Below are 17682 nucleotides of genomic sequence, written 5' to 3'. Positions count from 1 at the left end.
CGGCTTGGCCCGCCGGCGCTGACCGGCCTTGGGCCCTCGGGCCGGGCCCCGAGGGGCCCCATCGATACTGGAGTACCCGAGAGGTAAGGGGTGTGTGGGGGGGGCTGCGCCTGGCTGCCGCAGCCCCGGATTGGTCACTCGCCCCTGCTGTACCCTGCGAGTGGTCCCCCTGCACCTGGGCCGGCGCCGCTGCTTGGCCCTTGGCGGCGCGGACCCCCCTACCCCTGCCCAGGCCCTGCCTCTCTCCAGACTCCTGTCTGGGGCCTATTGGGTCGCCCTGGACAGCGTGACCCGCCGGGCCGCGGCGCACTCTCCACGTCCAATCTACCCTTGTGCTGCCGATGTCCTGGGGCGGCGGAGCCGGGGAAGAATCTACGCTGTTGCCCCCAAGGGCTTCTCTGGAGTTCTGCACCTGTCATTGTGTCCTACACCGCCTGGGCGCGCTCGGGACTGCTGCATCCTCTTAGTCACCAATCTCGGCGACACCCGCCCACCAGCCTCAGAGGGGTCATAGCCTCTCCTTCTCTTCACCCCCTGGACTCCGGGTGTGCTCACTGGTTGCTCCCCGCCTACATTGATCCGGTATTCGCATCGGTCCTGGCGACCTGGAGGACTTGCCTCGACCCCTGCATCTGGTTCTCGCTTCTCCCCCTTCCTTGTCCTCGATCTACGTAACGGCCAGGATGACCAAGGGGGGTGCGAGGAAACAGAGCTCCATCAATATGTTTGTGAAGGCTGCGGGGAGACCACCTGGGGAGGCTGCTGAGCAGGCCTCTACCGCCCCGCCTGATGCAGCCCCGGAGTCACAGAATATGATGGATTTTATGCGAGAGGGTTTCACTGCCCTGCACTCAAAGCTAGATGATATGTACGGCACCATATCTTCTATTAAGGCCCACATTGAGAGGACTGACAGCCGTGTATTGGAGGTCGAGACGCGGGTCGGTTCCGCTGAGGACGCGCTGGGTGCCCTGCGCACCGAGGTTGTCGCTCTTTCCAACCGGGTCCTCGAGGTGGAAAAGAAAAATGAAGATTTGGAATCTCGCTCGAGGCGCAATAATCTCTGCATTATCGGGGTCCCTGAGGATGAAATCCATGAGCCAATGGAGGACTTTGTTCAGCGCACACTTCTGTCGCTCCTTGATGAGCCCGAGCTTTCTCCACACTTCGCAATTGAGCGGGCACACCGCGCTCTGGTGGCCAAACCTAGGCCCGGTGCCCCACCTCGACCCATCATAGCTCGTGTATTGAACTACCGTGACCGTGATGCCCTCCTCAGGGCCGCAAGACTCAAAGGTGAGCTATTACTGGGCGGGGCGAGGATCCATCTTTACCCTGACTTCTCAACGGCTGTCCAGCGGGAGCGCAAGACCTTCCAGGCGGTGAAACGCAGGCCACGAGACCACTCAATCAAATACGCTATGCTCTATCCTGCCAAGCTCCGCATAGAGCACGCCAATTAGGTGTTGTTCTTCACGATCCCAGAAGAGGCCTCCAAATTCATTGATGAACACTTCCCTGGCTGATCCCTCTCCCCTGACCTCGGTTCAGCAGTTATCCTAGGTCCCTGTACTGGGGCCACGTTGATCCTTCATCCCGTAGCCTGCTTGCTCAGTCCAACTTGCAGGGCCCGCCCGGATCGCTATGTGCGAGAACTTTGTCCAATCTACATTTCACCTCCATTGTGGGCATCTCATGATTTACTTGCTCTGCTGCAACCCGGAGCGATACGGCCAGTCAGGCCTTCAGACCCCCAGGCGCTGATGCCTTTGTTTTGGTTTTGTTTGCAAGGGGATGGGCGTATCATCCCTCTGTTTGGGGGGGGTGTGGGTGGGGGTGGGTTATGTTGGGGTTTTTGTTATTGGAAAATTAGCGCTGGCAGTGAAGGCGGATTGTGCCGAGGCACTCTGGAACTGTTGTCGTAGGACCGTGGACCCGACCCTTAGGTCACTGACATTCTACTTAATCCCAAACACCGTCACACTGTGATTGAGAGTGCCCTGACCTTTATGAGCTGGAACGTACGGGGACTAGGGAATTATAGAAAGATGAGACAACTTCAGTTGCAGGCCGAGCGCCATGGATCAAAGATTCTCTTTCTTCAAGAGACTCATGCCCGCTCTGTACACTGCATGCGTTTTGCCAAGTCCTGGGGTCCCCATAGGTTTTTCACCGATTACTCCTCTCAAAGCCGGGGAGTCATGACCCTCATTCACAAGAGCCTCCATTTTACCCTCATCTCCTCGACAATTGACCCCCAGGGTAGATATGTATTGCTCCACGCCATGCTGCACCACAAGGAAGTGTTTCTTCTGAACATCTATGGCCCAAACATCGATGACCCGGATTTTTATGTGCAGGTCACCTCCCTTCTCGATGGCTTCCCCCTTGTTCCAATCCTTTGGGGTGGGGACTTCAACACGATCTTTGACATAGCTCTAGATAGATCAGGCTCCAGGCCCCGTCACCTCTCCAGGGCGGCTTACGCTGCGCTGTCTTCCCTTCCCTGTCTGGCCATGGTGGATGCATGGAGGTTCTTCTACCCGGATTCTCGCATCTACTCTTTCTACTCCTCTGTTCACGACTCCTACTCTCGCATTGATAGGTGGGTGATCTCCAACGTATTGGTTAGGAGCGTAACACAACTAATGATCCTTCCGAGAACCCTATCTGACCACTCTCCTGTCACCATTACCGTAGATTGGGGTCCCGATCCCGCCCGCTTCCGACACTGGAAATTGAAACCCCTTTCCCTACTTGACCCGGAGTTCTGCTCTGAGCTTGAGTTGTCGATCGAAGAGTTCTTCGAGACCAACACAGGCTTGGTAACGTCCCAGGCCACCTTATGGGAGACATTCAAGGTTTATATTAGAGGGATTGCGCTGTCCAAGGAGAATTGGGCCCTTAAGTCGATCCATAGAGACCTTGCCAACAGTGAATCTAGACTTTCGTCCCTGGAGGCTACATGCTCGCTTCACTCCACCCCGGGTAACCTGGCTGACATCGGCGAGGAACTGGACAAGTTTCGTTCTCTTGCGGACCGTGAGCAGAGGTTCCTTGATAACCCTGGCATGGCAAGGAGGTATGGGGAGGGAGAGCGCCCCGGCCGCTTTCTGGCTCGGTTGATCCGACACGAGACGGGGTCCCCGCATATCCTCGGGGTTGAGAGAGCTGATGGCTCTATGGCAGTCTCCTCACAGGAGGTTAACAGGGAATTTTTCACCTTCTACGAATCCCTGTACTCCAATGCCGATGAGGTATCGCTGACGGAGATCGACTCCTTTCTCGACACCCTCCATCTGTCAACTCTGTCTCCGGAGACCGCGGACTCCCTTGACTCCCCTCTCACGCGGGAGGAGCTGTCGGTTGCTATCGATTCCCTATCGTCGGGTCGCACCCCTGGCTCGGACGGTGTCCGGTCGAGTTCTATAAACGTTTCAAGTCACAACTGCTCCCTCATTTGCTGGCTCTCTGGGAGGAGTCCGTGGAGGCCGGGGTGCTCCCCCCATCTCTCCGTGAGGCCACAATTACAGTACTTCTTAAGTCTGGTAGACCCCCTTCGCAGTGCGGTTCGTATCGCCCACTCTCTCTCATAAACTGCGATGTCAAGATATTTGCCAAGGCTCTGGCTCTCCGGCTGGCTCCCTTCTTGCCATCCATTATCCACTTGGACCAGGCCGGTTTTATCCCGGGTCGCTCCACCTCTCTGAACCTGAGGCGCCTATTCAACATTATTGACAGAATCAGCCCCGAGACACACGCTGTGGCTGCTGCCCTTGACATGCAAAAGGCATTCGATTCGGTTTCATGGAGGTACCTGTGGCGGGTCCTCGAGTGCTGTAAATTCGGCCCCTCTTTTCTTTCCTGGGTCAGATTGCTTTATTCCGAGCCGGTTGCAAGGGTCAGCACTGGCAACCGTTATTCCCCCCTTTTCAAGATCGCCAGGGGGACGAGACAGGGGTGTCCCTTCTCTCCCCTGGTCTTTGCGATAGCAATCGAGCCTTTCGCCGACATGCTCCGCCAACTCCATGCTCACAGAGGCCTTCGCTCCGCGGGGCAGACGGACATAGTGTCCCTCTATGCGGATGACGCGTTGCTGTTTGTGCGCTCTCCTTCCACCAACCTACCCCCTATACTTGCGGACATTATCCGTTTCGGTCGGGTCTCGGGCCTTAAAGTGAATTGCTCGAAATCCATTCTTTTTCCGCTCACGGAATGTACCTCTCCCCCCCTCGACACCCTCGGTTTCACATGGGCACAATCCACATTTAACTACCTGGGGACGGTGGTGACTCGCCAGCGTGAGCTGACTTTCCATGAAAATTACCAGGAGTATCTCACACACTTGACAGCTAAGATCCAGGTCTGGGACAAACTCCCGATTTCTCTGGCTGGCAGGATAGGTCTGCTGCAAATGGTGGTGTTGCCCCAGCTGCTCTACAGGTTCGCTAACATTCCCTTGTGGCCGGGGGTGGGATTTTTTCACGACTTGTCTCGCACCGTGAACTCCTTTCTTTGGCACTCAGGTAGCGGTCCGCCTTAAAATCGGGACCCTTTCCACTCCCATGTCTAACGGGGGCTTTGGAGCCCCTAACTTTCTTAAATACTGGCTGGCATCACAAATCCAATACACCTCCTATTGGTTTAATACTACAGATCCTCCCCCGCACGTCCGACTTGAGAAGCTTGCGGTGATCGACCGGGACATCCGCTCCCTGGTGTTGCAACCCGCCCCCTTGACACGGGACTCACAGAATCCGGTTGCCTGCACAGCCGTTGCACTGGCAAAGATGTGGAAGCTGACGGGGACTGCTTATGCCTTCCATGGCAATCTCCCTCTTTGGAATTTTCTCCCTGGGGTCCCACGGGTTCCACCGGGTATGGTTCACCGATGGGCGGACGCGGGCTTCGAGCTGTTGCGCGATGTGTTTGTCCAGGGTATATTCGTCGAGTGGCCCGACCTTCCCTTGCCCCTGAGAGGAGACCGGAGTGTATGGCTTCAGTACGCATCCCTTCGCAGGACCCTTAAGGGACATTACCAAACATTCCCTGCAGTGCCACCTGACGACCCTGCCATTGAGGAGCTCACTTCCCCCGGCCCTACGAGGGGTAAGATCTCTAGGTTATATACCATGCTACAATCCAGATCGCTCCCAGACTTTGCCAAACTGAGATGTGCTTGGGAGGCGGACCTCAGTGTTGGGATGTCTGATGATCGCTGGGCCCACCTATGCGAATGCACGCAACGGGTTTCCTTCAACTCCCGGTTTAAACTTATCCAATTCAAAGTGCTTCACAGGTTTCACCACACCCCGATCAGACTACACCTTATGTCCGTCGACCACCCTGCCAGCTGCCCCAGATGTGGCCAAGATGATGGCGACTACATCCATATGATCTGGTCCTGCCCCCGCCTCGCACAATTCTGGGAGGCTGTTTGTTCGACAGTGTCCGCTGTAACTGACCACCCCATTGTTCTCTCTCCGCTGGTATGCCTCTTTCATGATCTCCCAGGCCTCACTCGGGACTCCAAGAAACTAGCCGGTCTCTGCCTGCTTCTCGCGGTGCGCTCCATCCTGCTCTGTTGACTTCGCCCCTGGCCTCCCACACATGCCCAATGGCTGAGAGCGGTCACGTGGGCCTCTGACTCTGAGGAAGCCTGGTCCCACTTACAACCCACTCACTCCAGACCTAGAAACATCTGGCTCAGGTTCCGCTCCTATATGTCTGACCTAGCCGAGTCTCAGGACACCTCCTCCCCCCCCGCGTCACCCCACCAGCTCGGGGTCTCACCCCTGACATAGTTTCCTGATATCCTTTTCTATGATGTGACTGTATTTTGTTCTTTGAATGTTTCATCATGTGTAGTAACCGCTGCATACCTACGCTATGTATGCTGCTTTTTCACATTGCTACTGCCTGACACTGTTCGCCTGTGTTTTGCTGCCTCGCTTATAATAAAAAGAAGTTTAAAAAACATCCTGACACAGATGGTACTTAGTTTTGTGGAGCCAGGGAAATGCCTCTTAGGATTAACGGTAGATAGGATTTCCGCAAACCCCTTTTTCTTTTGTGACAAATAAAAGTCTGTAACCACCACTTACTCTTGATCCCTTACATGTGGTGGCAGGAGTGGGATACGATTCAGCTGATGCAAACTGGGGGACCCTCACATTTGTAAAACTGAGCAAGCGGGATTCAAGTCTCACTATAGCCACTAAAGAATCTTTAGGTTTTGATTTAGAAGTAGTCGAGAAGAAACCCTACTGCTAGGAGATAGGTTGTTACTCCTTACAGACCTAGTCTTAATACCCCAAAAGGAACCTATAAACAGGTGATATCTAAATCAGGGCTAGCTTGGTTACATGGCTTAGATGATTTAGCAAGGGTAGTGGATCCTGACTATAAGGGTATGATATGATATATGATATGATAAGACATTTATAACGCGCCTGCACACTGGTGTTTCAAGCCGCAACGAGACAAGGGAGGGAAGATAGATGGAGCACAAGACAAACAATCTTACTAGGCATTGTGTCATTCATATCGTGCAAGTGCGAGAAGAAGTGCAAGGGTAAAGGGGGGGTGCAAGGAGAGTGGAGGGGAAAACAGGGCAGCCATGCTCTGAGTAAGTGCAGCCAGGGTAGCACGGCTCTGGGTAGTGCAAGGAGAACAAAAGAGTGTAGGGTTTACAGTTACAGCCCCTAAGTGTATGGTAGGGCCAGAGGCAGAGCAAGGGTGACTGATGAAGAAAGAGCCTAGTACCCAGTGAGACTCTGAGGGTAGCCAAGCAACCAGTCAGTACAGCAGACAGGTAAGTCAGGTAGGTCAGCAGGGGAGGGAGAGAGACAAAGCAGAGGATAAGAGGAAAGTTTTGAGCTGCTTCCGGAAATTCAGGTGGTCCGGCTCAATTTTGAGAGGAGCAGGTAGGCCATTCCAGAGGGAGGCACCTTCAGAGGAGAGATATCTATCCCCCATGCTCAGCCTGGAGGAGTATATAACCCTTAGAGAGTTGGAAGTAGCTGAGCGAAGGGCTCAAGAAGGAAGGTATTTTGGAAGAGAGCATTAGATGTAGAACGGGCTCTGGCCCCAAATAGCCTTGCAAACAATTGTAATCAATCCTAGCAGCCATATGGAGCCAGTGGATAGATTTTAGGGCTGGAGAGATACGGTCCCTGGGCTTGAGATCACGGACAAGTCTTTAAGTCCTGTTCTGGATTATTTGCGGAGGGCAGAGAGTAGAGGAAGGCAGATTGAGAAAGAGGCTGTTGCGGTAGTCAGAGATCCAGGGCTCTGGAGACTACGAGCTTCTGGGGGAAAGTGAGAAAGGGCAGAGTCCCTTAGAGGAGGTGCAGCTGGTAGTGGGACATCCTGGCGACGTCCGAGATGTGAGGAGAGAAAGAGAGAGTGGAGTCAAAGATGACACCAAGGTTTTTTGCCTCATAGGAAGGAGAAGGAAGAGGGCCCAATGCAGGTGGCCAGAGTGAGAGAAGGAAAGCAGGGGCAGGCGTCCCAATGAGAAGAATCTCTGTCTTACTATTCCACCTTGCTCAGAGTATACCGCACCCGGAAACAAACAAGCAAGGAAGCAAGCAAGGAAGCGAAAGGACCCCGGCACGCGAGCCACACCGTGACAGGCAGCAGAAGGAGAACATCACGTAGATGCTGTGCACTCTATGCCAAAGAAATCTGTGAAACCCTGACGAAACAAAAAGGCATCAAACTCCCGAGACGACCTGAGACTTAGCATGAAAAAACCCTGAATTAATCAGGCAGTATCTACCGTCGAAAGGAGATATATAATAACTGCGCAATCTCGAAACTACAAAAGAAGGAAGATATCTCCTATTTGCAACTACTACAACTCTGCAAAAGTGGAAGGCAAAAAAACCTTATAAGAAGGAAGATATCCCATCTTATGCAAAATAACTCTCCAGTCCAACCACTAGATACCGACAAGCTTCCTGGAAAATCTGAACTATTGGGGAATAAGTGAACATCAGATCACTCTGTAAAGAAATCCACTGTCCTGAAGAGGGCTAAACTTAGAGGAGCAAGACACCAGGGAAGGTGTCAATGCAGTATCTTAGCCGAAACATATGTAGACATCCTTAAAACACTAAAAACTTTGTGTATTTCTGAATACGGACTACAATAACGTTCCCTGTACAGCCCCCCCTATAATGAAATGCTATATTTAAAAAGCAATGAATATTTGTTATGAATCAATTTATGTCACATACTAACCACAGTCACTGACATTGTTGTTTTCTGAGAAAGTGTATCTTTTCTTTTTCTATTGATTTTGGTGTACATTGTGCCTTGTGGAAAGCACTTAGGAGCAACATCTTTGTTTTTATAAATTTCCTTTGAATAAAGTTTGTTTTTACTATGTGTAACAATGTGGCATGTTTTTCATATATAACCCAGGGTGTATCAAATAGTTATCACACCCCTACATCCTTCTACCTAGCTATCAAGGTTGTCTGAGAAAGAGGTAATTGGGCTGTTGCTGCTTCTGCTATGCTGTTGCCTCGGATCTGTCACAAAATCAAAATCAAAAACAGGATCTTCATGACATAGTAGAACAGTTTTCAGATGTCTTTTGTAATGAGACAGGAAGAGTAAAGGGGGTTTTCCATTAGATTCGTACTTCCCCCAGGAAGGTGATCAGCTTAAAGTCGTGTGGGATCCTTGGGGCCCGAACAGATGTAATTATACAGGATTTGGAGAAAAGGTTAGCCTTTGACATAATCATACTGTCTCAAAGTCCATTGTACTCCCCAATAGTTCTTGTTGCAACACCTGATGACACTTGGAGATTTTGTATAGATTTCTGAAGGGTAAACCTCATTTCACAATTTCGACAACCATCCTTTACCACCATCCTTTACTGCGTATTAATAACTTAAACGACTTAACAAAGGGCTATTGGCAATTGCCAGTATACCCAGAGGGTAAAGTAAAATCGCTTTTTCCACTCCTGTAGGATTATCCCAATGTAAAGTATTCCTCTAGGGTCTCCATGGGGCCCCTGCTACATTCCACAGACTGATGCATCAGGTACTCCATCCATCTCGGGCATTTTGTCTCATCACAAGTAAATAGTGGGCCTCAGTACAAGGGTGGCATTCTGGAAATAAGGGTGCCATTTGCACCTTACGGGCACCCTTTGCAGACCACCAGACTAGGACTATGACCTCCTGGGCCATTGTGCCTGGCAGCTCCGACTGCCCTGGTAGGAAGAGTTGTCATGGAATCACCGGCACCCCACTCCCATGGAGTCCTGTGGAATGGGGAGTTACCAAACCCATTGCTGGATAACCCACATCACCGGGACTTGTAATGTCCTAGCTGCACCGCTTACCCTTCAACTAAAGAAAGATCAGAAACGTCACATCGACGCCATCTGCTGGCAGCAAACATAGATATGCTCTCCACAAGCACACCCCTGCAGATGGCCGGAAGCACGCCTGCTATTGCAGCTATCACTCACTGCAGCACCCTTTCCCTGTCCCCACACCACCCATGCATGGCCTCCTAGTGCCGCCATGATGATTATTTCCGGGGTTCTCCCGTTACTTAATTCTCTCTCTCGTTTCTTCTTTGCAGTTGCCCCGTCACATGCGCAATGTTCATTTTAAGACCTCTGCTGGCGACGAGGTCTACTTCGATGATCAAGGGGACCCGCCCGCGCGCTTTGACATCTTAAACTGGATATACTATTCTGCCGAAAATATGACAAGTGTCAAAGTGGGGAGCTTAAGTGTCAGCGCCACAGGGGAGCAGCAATTCAACATTGATGACAGCGCCATCCGGTGGCACCCCAGATTCATGCAGGTAACAACCCCCGCAGGGGCCAGAGAAGACAAAGAATTGAACGAAGAGTGGTGATTGCAAAAGAGGCAGAACATGTCCAGAAGCCATGCCTATCAATGTTATTGATTTAAACAATTGCACGATAATCAGTTAATAGCTAATTGATATCGAAGTTAATAATAATTTTGTACAGTTTAAATTCCAACATTTTTCTAAAAAGAAAATAAATCCACCTTTATACTGCATTAGAGCAGGTGGAGTCTCTCCACCATATGGTCACTACTTCTTGTTAATAATGTTTAACCTTCATCAACACTTCCCTCCATATGTATAACCAATCATGTTGTACCATACAAGTTTGACAATTCTTTTAAAATAGTAATAAGATTAGCATATTCACGTCTATAAAGAGATTCCAAGGACTTAGAGCTTGTAAGAAGGTGGCGACAGGTTTCAACCTCAACATGGCATAGAGGACAAAGTCTTTTCATGTGTGGGAATTTAGACCAAGAGCCAATGAGTTCCATGGTGGGCAACACATTCAAACGCACAACACAAAACAAAGCGTTTGAGCTCAATGGTGCCGAGCTTAGTTAAGTAGGGGGTAGGTAGATGGTCATTAAAAGATTGATAGACCCAGCTTCTTGCTTTCTTTTTATTTTAACCTCATACTTAGGGTCTAATACTAACGCACCCGGAGCCAGATTTAACTCATCTATGAATGTTTCTGCAGACTTTTAAAGTTCGACCATGAAGCTATTTTCATCCATGTTACCAATGCTTTTTGCCATTAGCAGAGCACATAGTTGGACTCATGGTTACTGCTCACAATTTGCATATAATAACATTCTTTGAACGTACCACAGTGTAGTTATTGACGTAACCCCATACTCAAGATGCAGTGCCTCTATTGGTACTGATTCGGGTACATTCATAACTGATCTTAATGATTTGCCCTCAAGCTGTTTCTAACCATGCAATTTGCTAATATTTTAAAGCTACCAACCCATAAAGTACTGTGGGTTATATGCTCACTCTAAATACCTCAAGGAGCCCTTCAATGTTATAACCTCCACGATACACAATATATTTTTTTATGGCCAACCACAATTATAGCAACAACCTTTCCTGGTACAATTTCCCACTGGGTTTTTCTGTAATGGAGAAACTCAAGTAATTGTATTATGTTACTCTAACCACTGGAATATCCTCAATACGCCATACTACATTTTCCCTACCAATTTTTTTTTTACTCAGCCGCAGAATTTTTGTTTTGGCTATACTAATAATCATTGCATTTGCCTTTGCGTATTCCACCAAAGAATTAATAGATCGTTGTAGTCTAATTTGCGTGCAATCGAACATTATAATGTAATCGGCATAGGATAACCACAGTGTTTGTACGCCATTAATCGTAGGTGGGAAATGTTTAGTTTGTTGAAACATTAAACTCATATCCGATGTAAACAGGTTGTACAGAATTTACCTTAAAACACATTCTTGCTTAAGGCCACTGTTAGTGACTTGACATTTTGTACAGTGGCCTGCAAGATTCAACCGAACTGCGACGATGTGTTGATGTACAACAGCTGTATATAGCATAGCAAGTTCTTTTCTATACCCCATGTAATGAGCTGCACAGGGAATAAGGTCAAAAGCCTTGGTAAAGTAGGCACAACAACAAGAAAGACAGGGCCTATTTGTTTTCTCTGTCTCTGCCGTTAAACTTCTCATTGGGTCGGATCATATTTCCATTTTGAACATCTATGGCCCTACCCTACTTGACCCGGATTTTTGGGTTTGCTTGAAACAACTGATACGCAACAATGGTCTCACTAATCCTATCACTTGTGGCGATGTTAATCAGGTTCTGGACCCTTTTTTAGATAGGAAATCTAAATGTGTGTTCAAAAGCTCAAAGAGCCATAAATCCTTTACGAGCTGTCTCACTGAAATTGGCCTAGTTGATTCATGGAGACTTTCTCATCGGGAGGATAGCTCAGGGGCAACATGCTCGCCTTGGAAGCAAGACGACACGGAGCAACACAGGTTTGATTCCCAGGTCTGTGCTTAGAAACCTCTGGGTATTAAGTGCGTTATAAATAACTAATCATATAATCAGAATCTCATCCAACACAATTAGATTATACCTTTTGTTAGGAAAGATTTCATAATTGTAGGTAATTTTCCTTCCATGTGGCAACCCCTACACTTTTGCTGTTGTTTTACACCCTGATCTAGACTTTGCCAGAGAAGCACGGCCTCCTGCCGCACTCCTCTGGGCTTTTGCTCCATTCTTACGGGGATACTGACATGCCCTTAAGACAGTCAGTACCGGGAAACGTTGTTTTCCGTAGTTCTTTCGCTCATGTTGCAGCTTTCGCGCAACATGGCACAAGAGGGCACTGTAAGCTAAGATTCTGCTCTCTTGGGTCTCTAGTCATTTTTGGGCCCTAGATACTCTCGTGGATTGTTAACGAACGGTGCAAGTGAATCACGGACGGGACTGGTGGCAGCGATCGTTTCTTTGTGTTTTGAGCTCCTTTTGGCTGTTTAAGCGCGTGTCTCGCGCTTAGCCCAAAAGGGTGGCCTGGCTTCCAAGATGGCCAGACCATGAGGTTCTTTGTCCTGTCTGCTGACCGTCTTGCCCCCTTCACCTTCCCCAGGTCGAGCCGACCCAGGGCCTTCCTTATTTGGGCATGTACATTTCCGCGAAACACGGATGCTTTCGCGGGCTTCTACAGGCCTGGTGTGAGCCTCCAGGATGTGGGCTGGGATGTCTGGTCCCAATACACATCCTGGGTGCCAGAGAGTCTAGTGTGTCATGAATGCCTGAGACCACCGTGGTCCGTGATAGGTCCACGTATGGTGTGAGTGTTTTGAGAGCAGATCTCCTATTGGGTCCCCTCCATTTTGGCGCAAAGGGAAACCTGGATAAGAGGAGGCTGGAAACACCACTACCACGTCGATCTCCTGAGTTCTCACGAACAAAGGGATACAGGAGCCAAGTATTCGCAACCAAGAGGCTGGACCGAGGAATCGCTGGTGACCCGCTGAAGGACTGCTCCTCGGCACTGCTGTCGCCTGGTGAAACCCTTTCTACCTCTGATCGAACTGTACTGGTACTTCAACCCCTTGGAATAGTGGGAACAACTATTCTCGGCATCTTCACCATCTCCTGCACGTAAGCCTTCGGAAGTGTCTCTGGGCCATCCAGTTGACTGACCAGCCTACCCAGGAGTCTTGCTCTGTAACCACCGTCAGGTTGCTGTTGTATTATGAGTCCTAGACACTCTCACATGATTCGTACACTTGGCGTTCCCAGGTCTGAAGTGAGTAGTGTACATTGGGCTGAAATACACACAGCCGCTCCGTTGCCCTGCTGTGGTAACAATCTGTGCGGGTTCATTGCGTTTGGGACATCCTCAACTCCAACTTCTGCTGCCGCGCAATCTACACGACAACGAGACACCCCCTGCTCGTATCTGAACCTGCCAGCACTGAAACTGACGCAGAGAAGCCTGGGTCTGCCTGCATCGGGGACCGGTGAGTAGCAACGCTAGGAACTGGTCGCCCTCCTGCAGGAGCCCATAGCTTTTCCCCGCTGTGTCAAACAGCACGACTTTCCGTACTCACGCTCTGCTTCTACCCACAGTGGAGGCTGCGCTTGAGTCGCGGAGATCTGTTCATCTTCATTTGTTCACCGATCTGAACTGCCTGATTTCCTTAAAGAGACTCCCTTTTGCCCGTTGGCACCAGCGTGTGCAGGTACTTTTGAGCACAAGGCTCCACTCTTCGTAGGGCTCGGACTTCCTTCTAGTTAGGTGCCTCTGAAGGTGGACTGGGTCTAACTATTATTCGCACTGCCAGTTTTCCTCCCCATCTAGGTGGTCTGCATATTTTGTGCGTCTAACTCTGTAGACCCTTTGGTATTGTATATATACTGTACTTTGATTGTGATGTGTTGGTTTACTTGAGATTTACCGTGATTCTTTACTATGGTCAATATTACAAATGCCTTGTAATAAATGTGTCTATATTTTTTTATATAACACCTGTTTGGAGTAATTTGTACGTGTCCTTGCTTCGTGTGCTCATTGCGGGCTTTCAGTCACCCTCACACCTCTTGAGACCTAGGGCCTCATTACAACCCTGGCGTTGGACCATAGTAGTATTAGCACCATGGTCCATGCCGGATTCCGCCATGGTGGATGGCGGATTTACCACCCCATTCCAAGGTTGACGGGGCGGTAAATCCCCATTCACCATGGCCCCTTCACCATTCCCATTTTTGGCCCATAGGGCTCAATGGGAATGGTGAAGGCGCTAATTACGGCACCGTAAATTACGGTGCCGTAATAAGCACCAAGGTCCCTTAGCGGGTTGGACTTTAACGCCTGCAAAAAGCAGGCGTTAAAGTGTGAATCGGGCGTTAAGAGTTTAACGGCGCTGCAGCCTTTTACGGCGCCGTTAACCCCTTACCGCCAGGGTTGTAATGAGGCCCCTAGTCTTGACCGCCACCATCGCTACCCTGATTGGTCTGGCTTGTCCAGAGGTTACCCTGTTCCAAGAAACTATGCTGGCCTTCTGAACCTCTGCCCCTCCAGGACAGAGTTCAGAAATCCGTCTTAACATATTGGTGGCAGTGGTGGGATACGACTGAGGGTATCCAGTGTTGCGCACAGGCGAAGGCATTTCAAGTTATTCCTAACAGGACACGTAGTGAATTGTCGTAGTATAACTTTTAAAAGGCCATAGTCCTATCGAACAGTATGGAAACAAATACCTTGTTAACTTTAAATGCTTCCAAATCAGAAACATTGAAAAAGATGTGTACTGAGAGAGGTGTCTCCTCTCAAGGCACTAAAATGGAAATGATCCAAAGAATCATGGCATGGCAAGAAGCGCAGCTTGACGCTATAACTTCTGAGGACAGTGTGGAAGGAGGTGGGGCTGCTCTCACTGGCAGAACCGACGGATCTGCTGCCGAACTGCTCTCCAGCGACCATGAGGACAGGGAGGATGTAATGTCCAATGTTTCCTCTTCCAGTACTGATGGGGAGGCCATGCTTGAATTCAAGAAGCAAGAGCTGCTGTTTAGGCAGAAGGAGCGTGAATTCAATATGGCCAAACTAAAAATCGAACAGCCAGAAAAACAGAAGGACAGGGATCACCAGTTGGAACTGGCCAAGTTTCAGGTTGCCAATGGATCCAAGGGTCCTGGACATGGGTCGGGGGCCTCCTCTCATCCATGGTTTCCAAAAGATCTGCTCAGTGTGTACGAGGAACGGAATGACATTATGGACTGGCTGAATACTTTTGAGTATGCATGTGAAGTTCAACAAGTTGACAATGCTGATAAAATTGCCTGGTTACTCAGCAGACTGCCCCATTCTGGCTGCAGTGCCATTATGGAAATGTCGAAGGCTGAGCGAGCGGATTTTGCAATGTTGAAGCAAACTCTCATTTTAAAGTTTGGAAAGACTCCTGCCCAATATTTAAAACGTTTCAGAGAGTATAAGAGGTGGTACTTGGGTAGACAGAGTTCAGAAATCCATCTTAACACCTTTCACTTGCCTCCACATGACACTCTCTCATGCCTAGATTACATCTTTTCCTTTAAATCTCTCACTGGCACCATTATAGAATCTAGTAGCTCTAATATCATTATTTCTGATCATGCCCCATTCATCTAAGTGGATATTCAACAACTATTTGCTCCAAGATCAGCAGTTTATCCGTTCAATCATTTAAACAACAATACTTTGCTGTAGACCTGGATGATGACTCTTCAGTGGTCACAAATTGAGATGCTTTTAAAGCCATGCTCAGGGGCCATATTAATACCTACTCTAGCGGAAAAAAGAAACAGCTTAAAAAACGTCTCGATGATCTATATCTCCAGCTTTCCAATGCAGAAAAACAGTTCTATCGAGCTTCTACTGAAACAATCCTCCAATCAGTTATGGCCTTACGGTTTCAAATTAAAAATAAGCTCACTAAATTGGCTGCTGGGACTCTATTAAAATATAAAACCAAGATTTTACAGACTTCCAACAAAACTGGGAAGTCGCTTGCGTTTTATCTTAAGACCAAAAAGGAAAACACATTACAGACAAATCTGGCACGTCCCTTAATCATCCTGAGGATATTTTCAATTGTTTTAAACAATTCTATTCAGACTTAATACACCCCTGAGTCCGCAGGACCCTCTCAATAGACATTCTTATCCCCAGATTGATTTTACTCATTTAGATGGCGATATCTCACTTCCCGAAATCATTGGTGCCTTTAAGGGGCCAGGTAAAGGAAAGGCCCCCGGTCTGGACGGCTTTTCTATTGATTTTTTTAATAATCTTGCCCATTCCCTTACCCCTAGACTTAAATCGTTATACCCATACTTTGTCTCCTAGCAATCCTCTTCTGGCTCCTTTTCTGAGGCTTTACTTATCCTATTTCCCAAAGCTGATAAAGATTCTACTCTTCCCAGAAATTATAGATCAATCTCCCTCATTAATGTTGAAAGTTAGATCTTTGCTAAAATTCTTGCCAACAGAATTGAATCCTCTCTACCTGCTCTGATCAAACCTGATCAAGTCAGCTATGTTAAAGGCTGGAACATCTCTGCTAATTCTAGATTACTGCTTGATGCCTTCCATGTAGTTTCTAAGGATAAGAAAGATAAACAGGGCTACGCCGCAGTCGCGCTTGATGTGGAGAAAGCTTTTGATCGTGTTAACTGGGACTTTAAATTCCAATCTCTCTGATGGCATGGCTGTGGTGAGCATTTTATCTCCCTTATTAAACTTCTTTATTCTTGTCCCAAGTCATCTGTTAGTATTAATGGCCAATCCTCTCCCTTCTTTTCTTTACGCAGAGGAACTAGACAGGGCTGTCCCCTCTCTCCTATTCCTTACATTCTCTCTTTAGAACCTCTGTTAGAACATTCCTGGAATCTCCTGTGGGAAGTCCACTATTAGAATCACTGCGTATGCTGATGACGTTTTTATCCTTATTAAGAATCCCAAACTTCCTCTCCCTCATCTGCTGGACGGACATCACCAGTTCTCCTTAGTCTCTGGCCATAAGCTCAATAAAGACAAAGCTGAGATCTTACCCCACAACTCCTTTTGTATCAAACATGACTTAGATGTGTTTGGGTTTAAGTTGTGTAATGATACAATTAAATACCTTGGTCTTCGTTTTGCCTCCTCAGTGGGCGACACCGTTCAACTCAACACACAGATGCTGTTCAGCAGACTTAACTTCAATGTGGTCACCCCTCTACCTTTCCTGGTGGGGTCGGCTTGACACCATTAAAATTATGTTGTCCCCTATTGTTTTATATTATTTACAATTGCTCCTGGTCCCTTTGTCTTCCTCATTTTTTAAGTCTATCAACTTAATCCTTCTCAATTTCTTATGGGGCTCAAGAAAATGTAAGAGGATTGCAGTTGCCCAGCTAAATGCCACATATGAAACGGGTGGGTAGGTTTCCGGACTTCAAGCTATATCATTCAGCGTTTCTTCTCAAACAATCCTGCTGCTGGTTTACTCCTCCTGAATCCTTGGATATTCCCTGTCTGACCCCATTAAGGCCTCCATATCCGCTCTAAGATTGCTTCTCTTCCCCCGCACAAAGATCCCATCTAAGAACCTCTCTACGTATCTTTGGCACAATAAACATATTACTATTAACGATAGATCTCTGTATTGCAAATCCTGGCTGAGCAAAGGCATCAAGTTCATTCAGCAAATTGTCAACGGTTCCTCCATTCTCTCCTTCCATCAAGTAACAAATCTCTTTTCCATCCCAATTTCGGATTTCAACTTTGGTTAATGCGTGCTTAGTCGCACTCCATC

General features: G+C 48.5%; 1 protein-coding gene across 1 annotated transcript in view; it reads left to right on the top strand.

The window, feature by feature from the left end:
• The first annotated feature begins 2048 nt into the window (after nt 1–2048).
• LOC138452686 (vomeronasal type-2 receptor 116-like) overlaps nt 2049–17682 on the top strand; it is a 111661-nt gene continuing 96027 nt past the window's right edge. The window contains exons 1-2 of the mRNA XM_069605032.1: nt 2049–3257; nt 9613–9840. Of these exons, the coding sequence (XP_069461133.1) occupies nt 2049–3257; nt 9613–9840 (1437 nt within the window). The remainder of the gene's footprint in view (nt 3258–9612; nt 9841–17682) is intronic.

Source organism: Ambystoma mexicanum, chromosome 4p (assembly GCF_040938575.1).
Source record: "Ambystoma mexicanum isolate Mex_15411 chromosome 4p, UKY_AmexF1_1, whole genome shotgun sequence".
In the NCBI taxonomy this organism is placed as follows: Eukaryota; Metazoa; Chordata; class Amphibia; order Caudata; family Ambystomatidae; genus Ambystoma; species Ambystoma mexicanum.
This window is presented reverse-complemented; position numbering and strand designations above follow the sequence as displayed.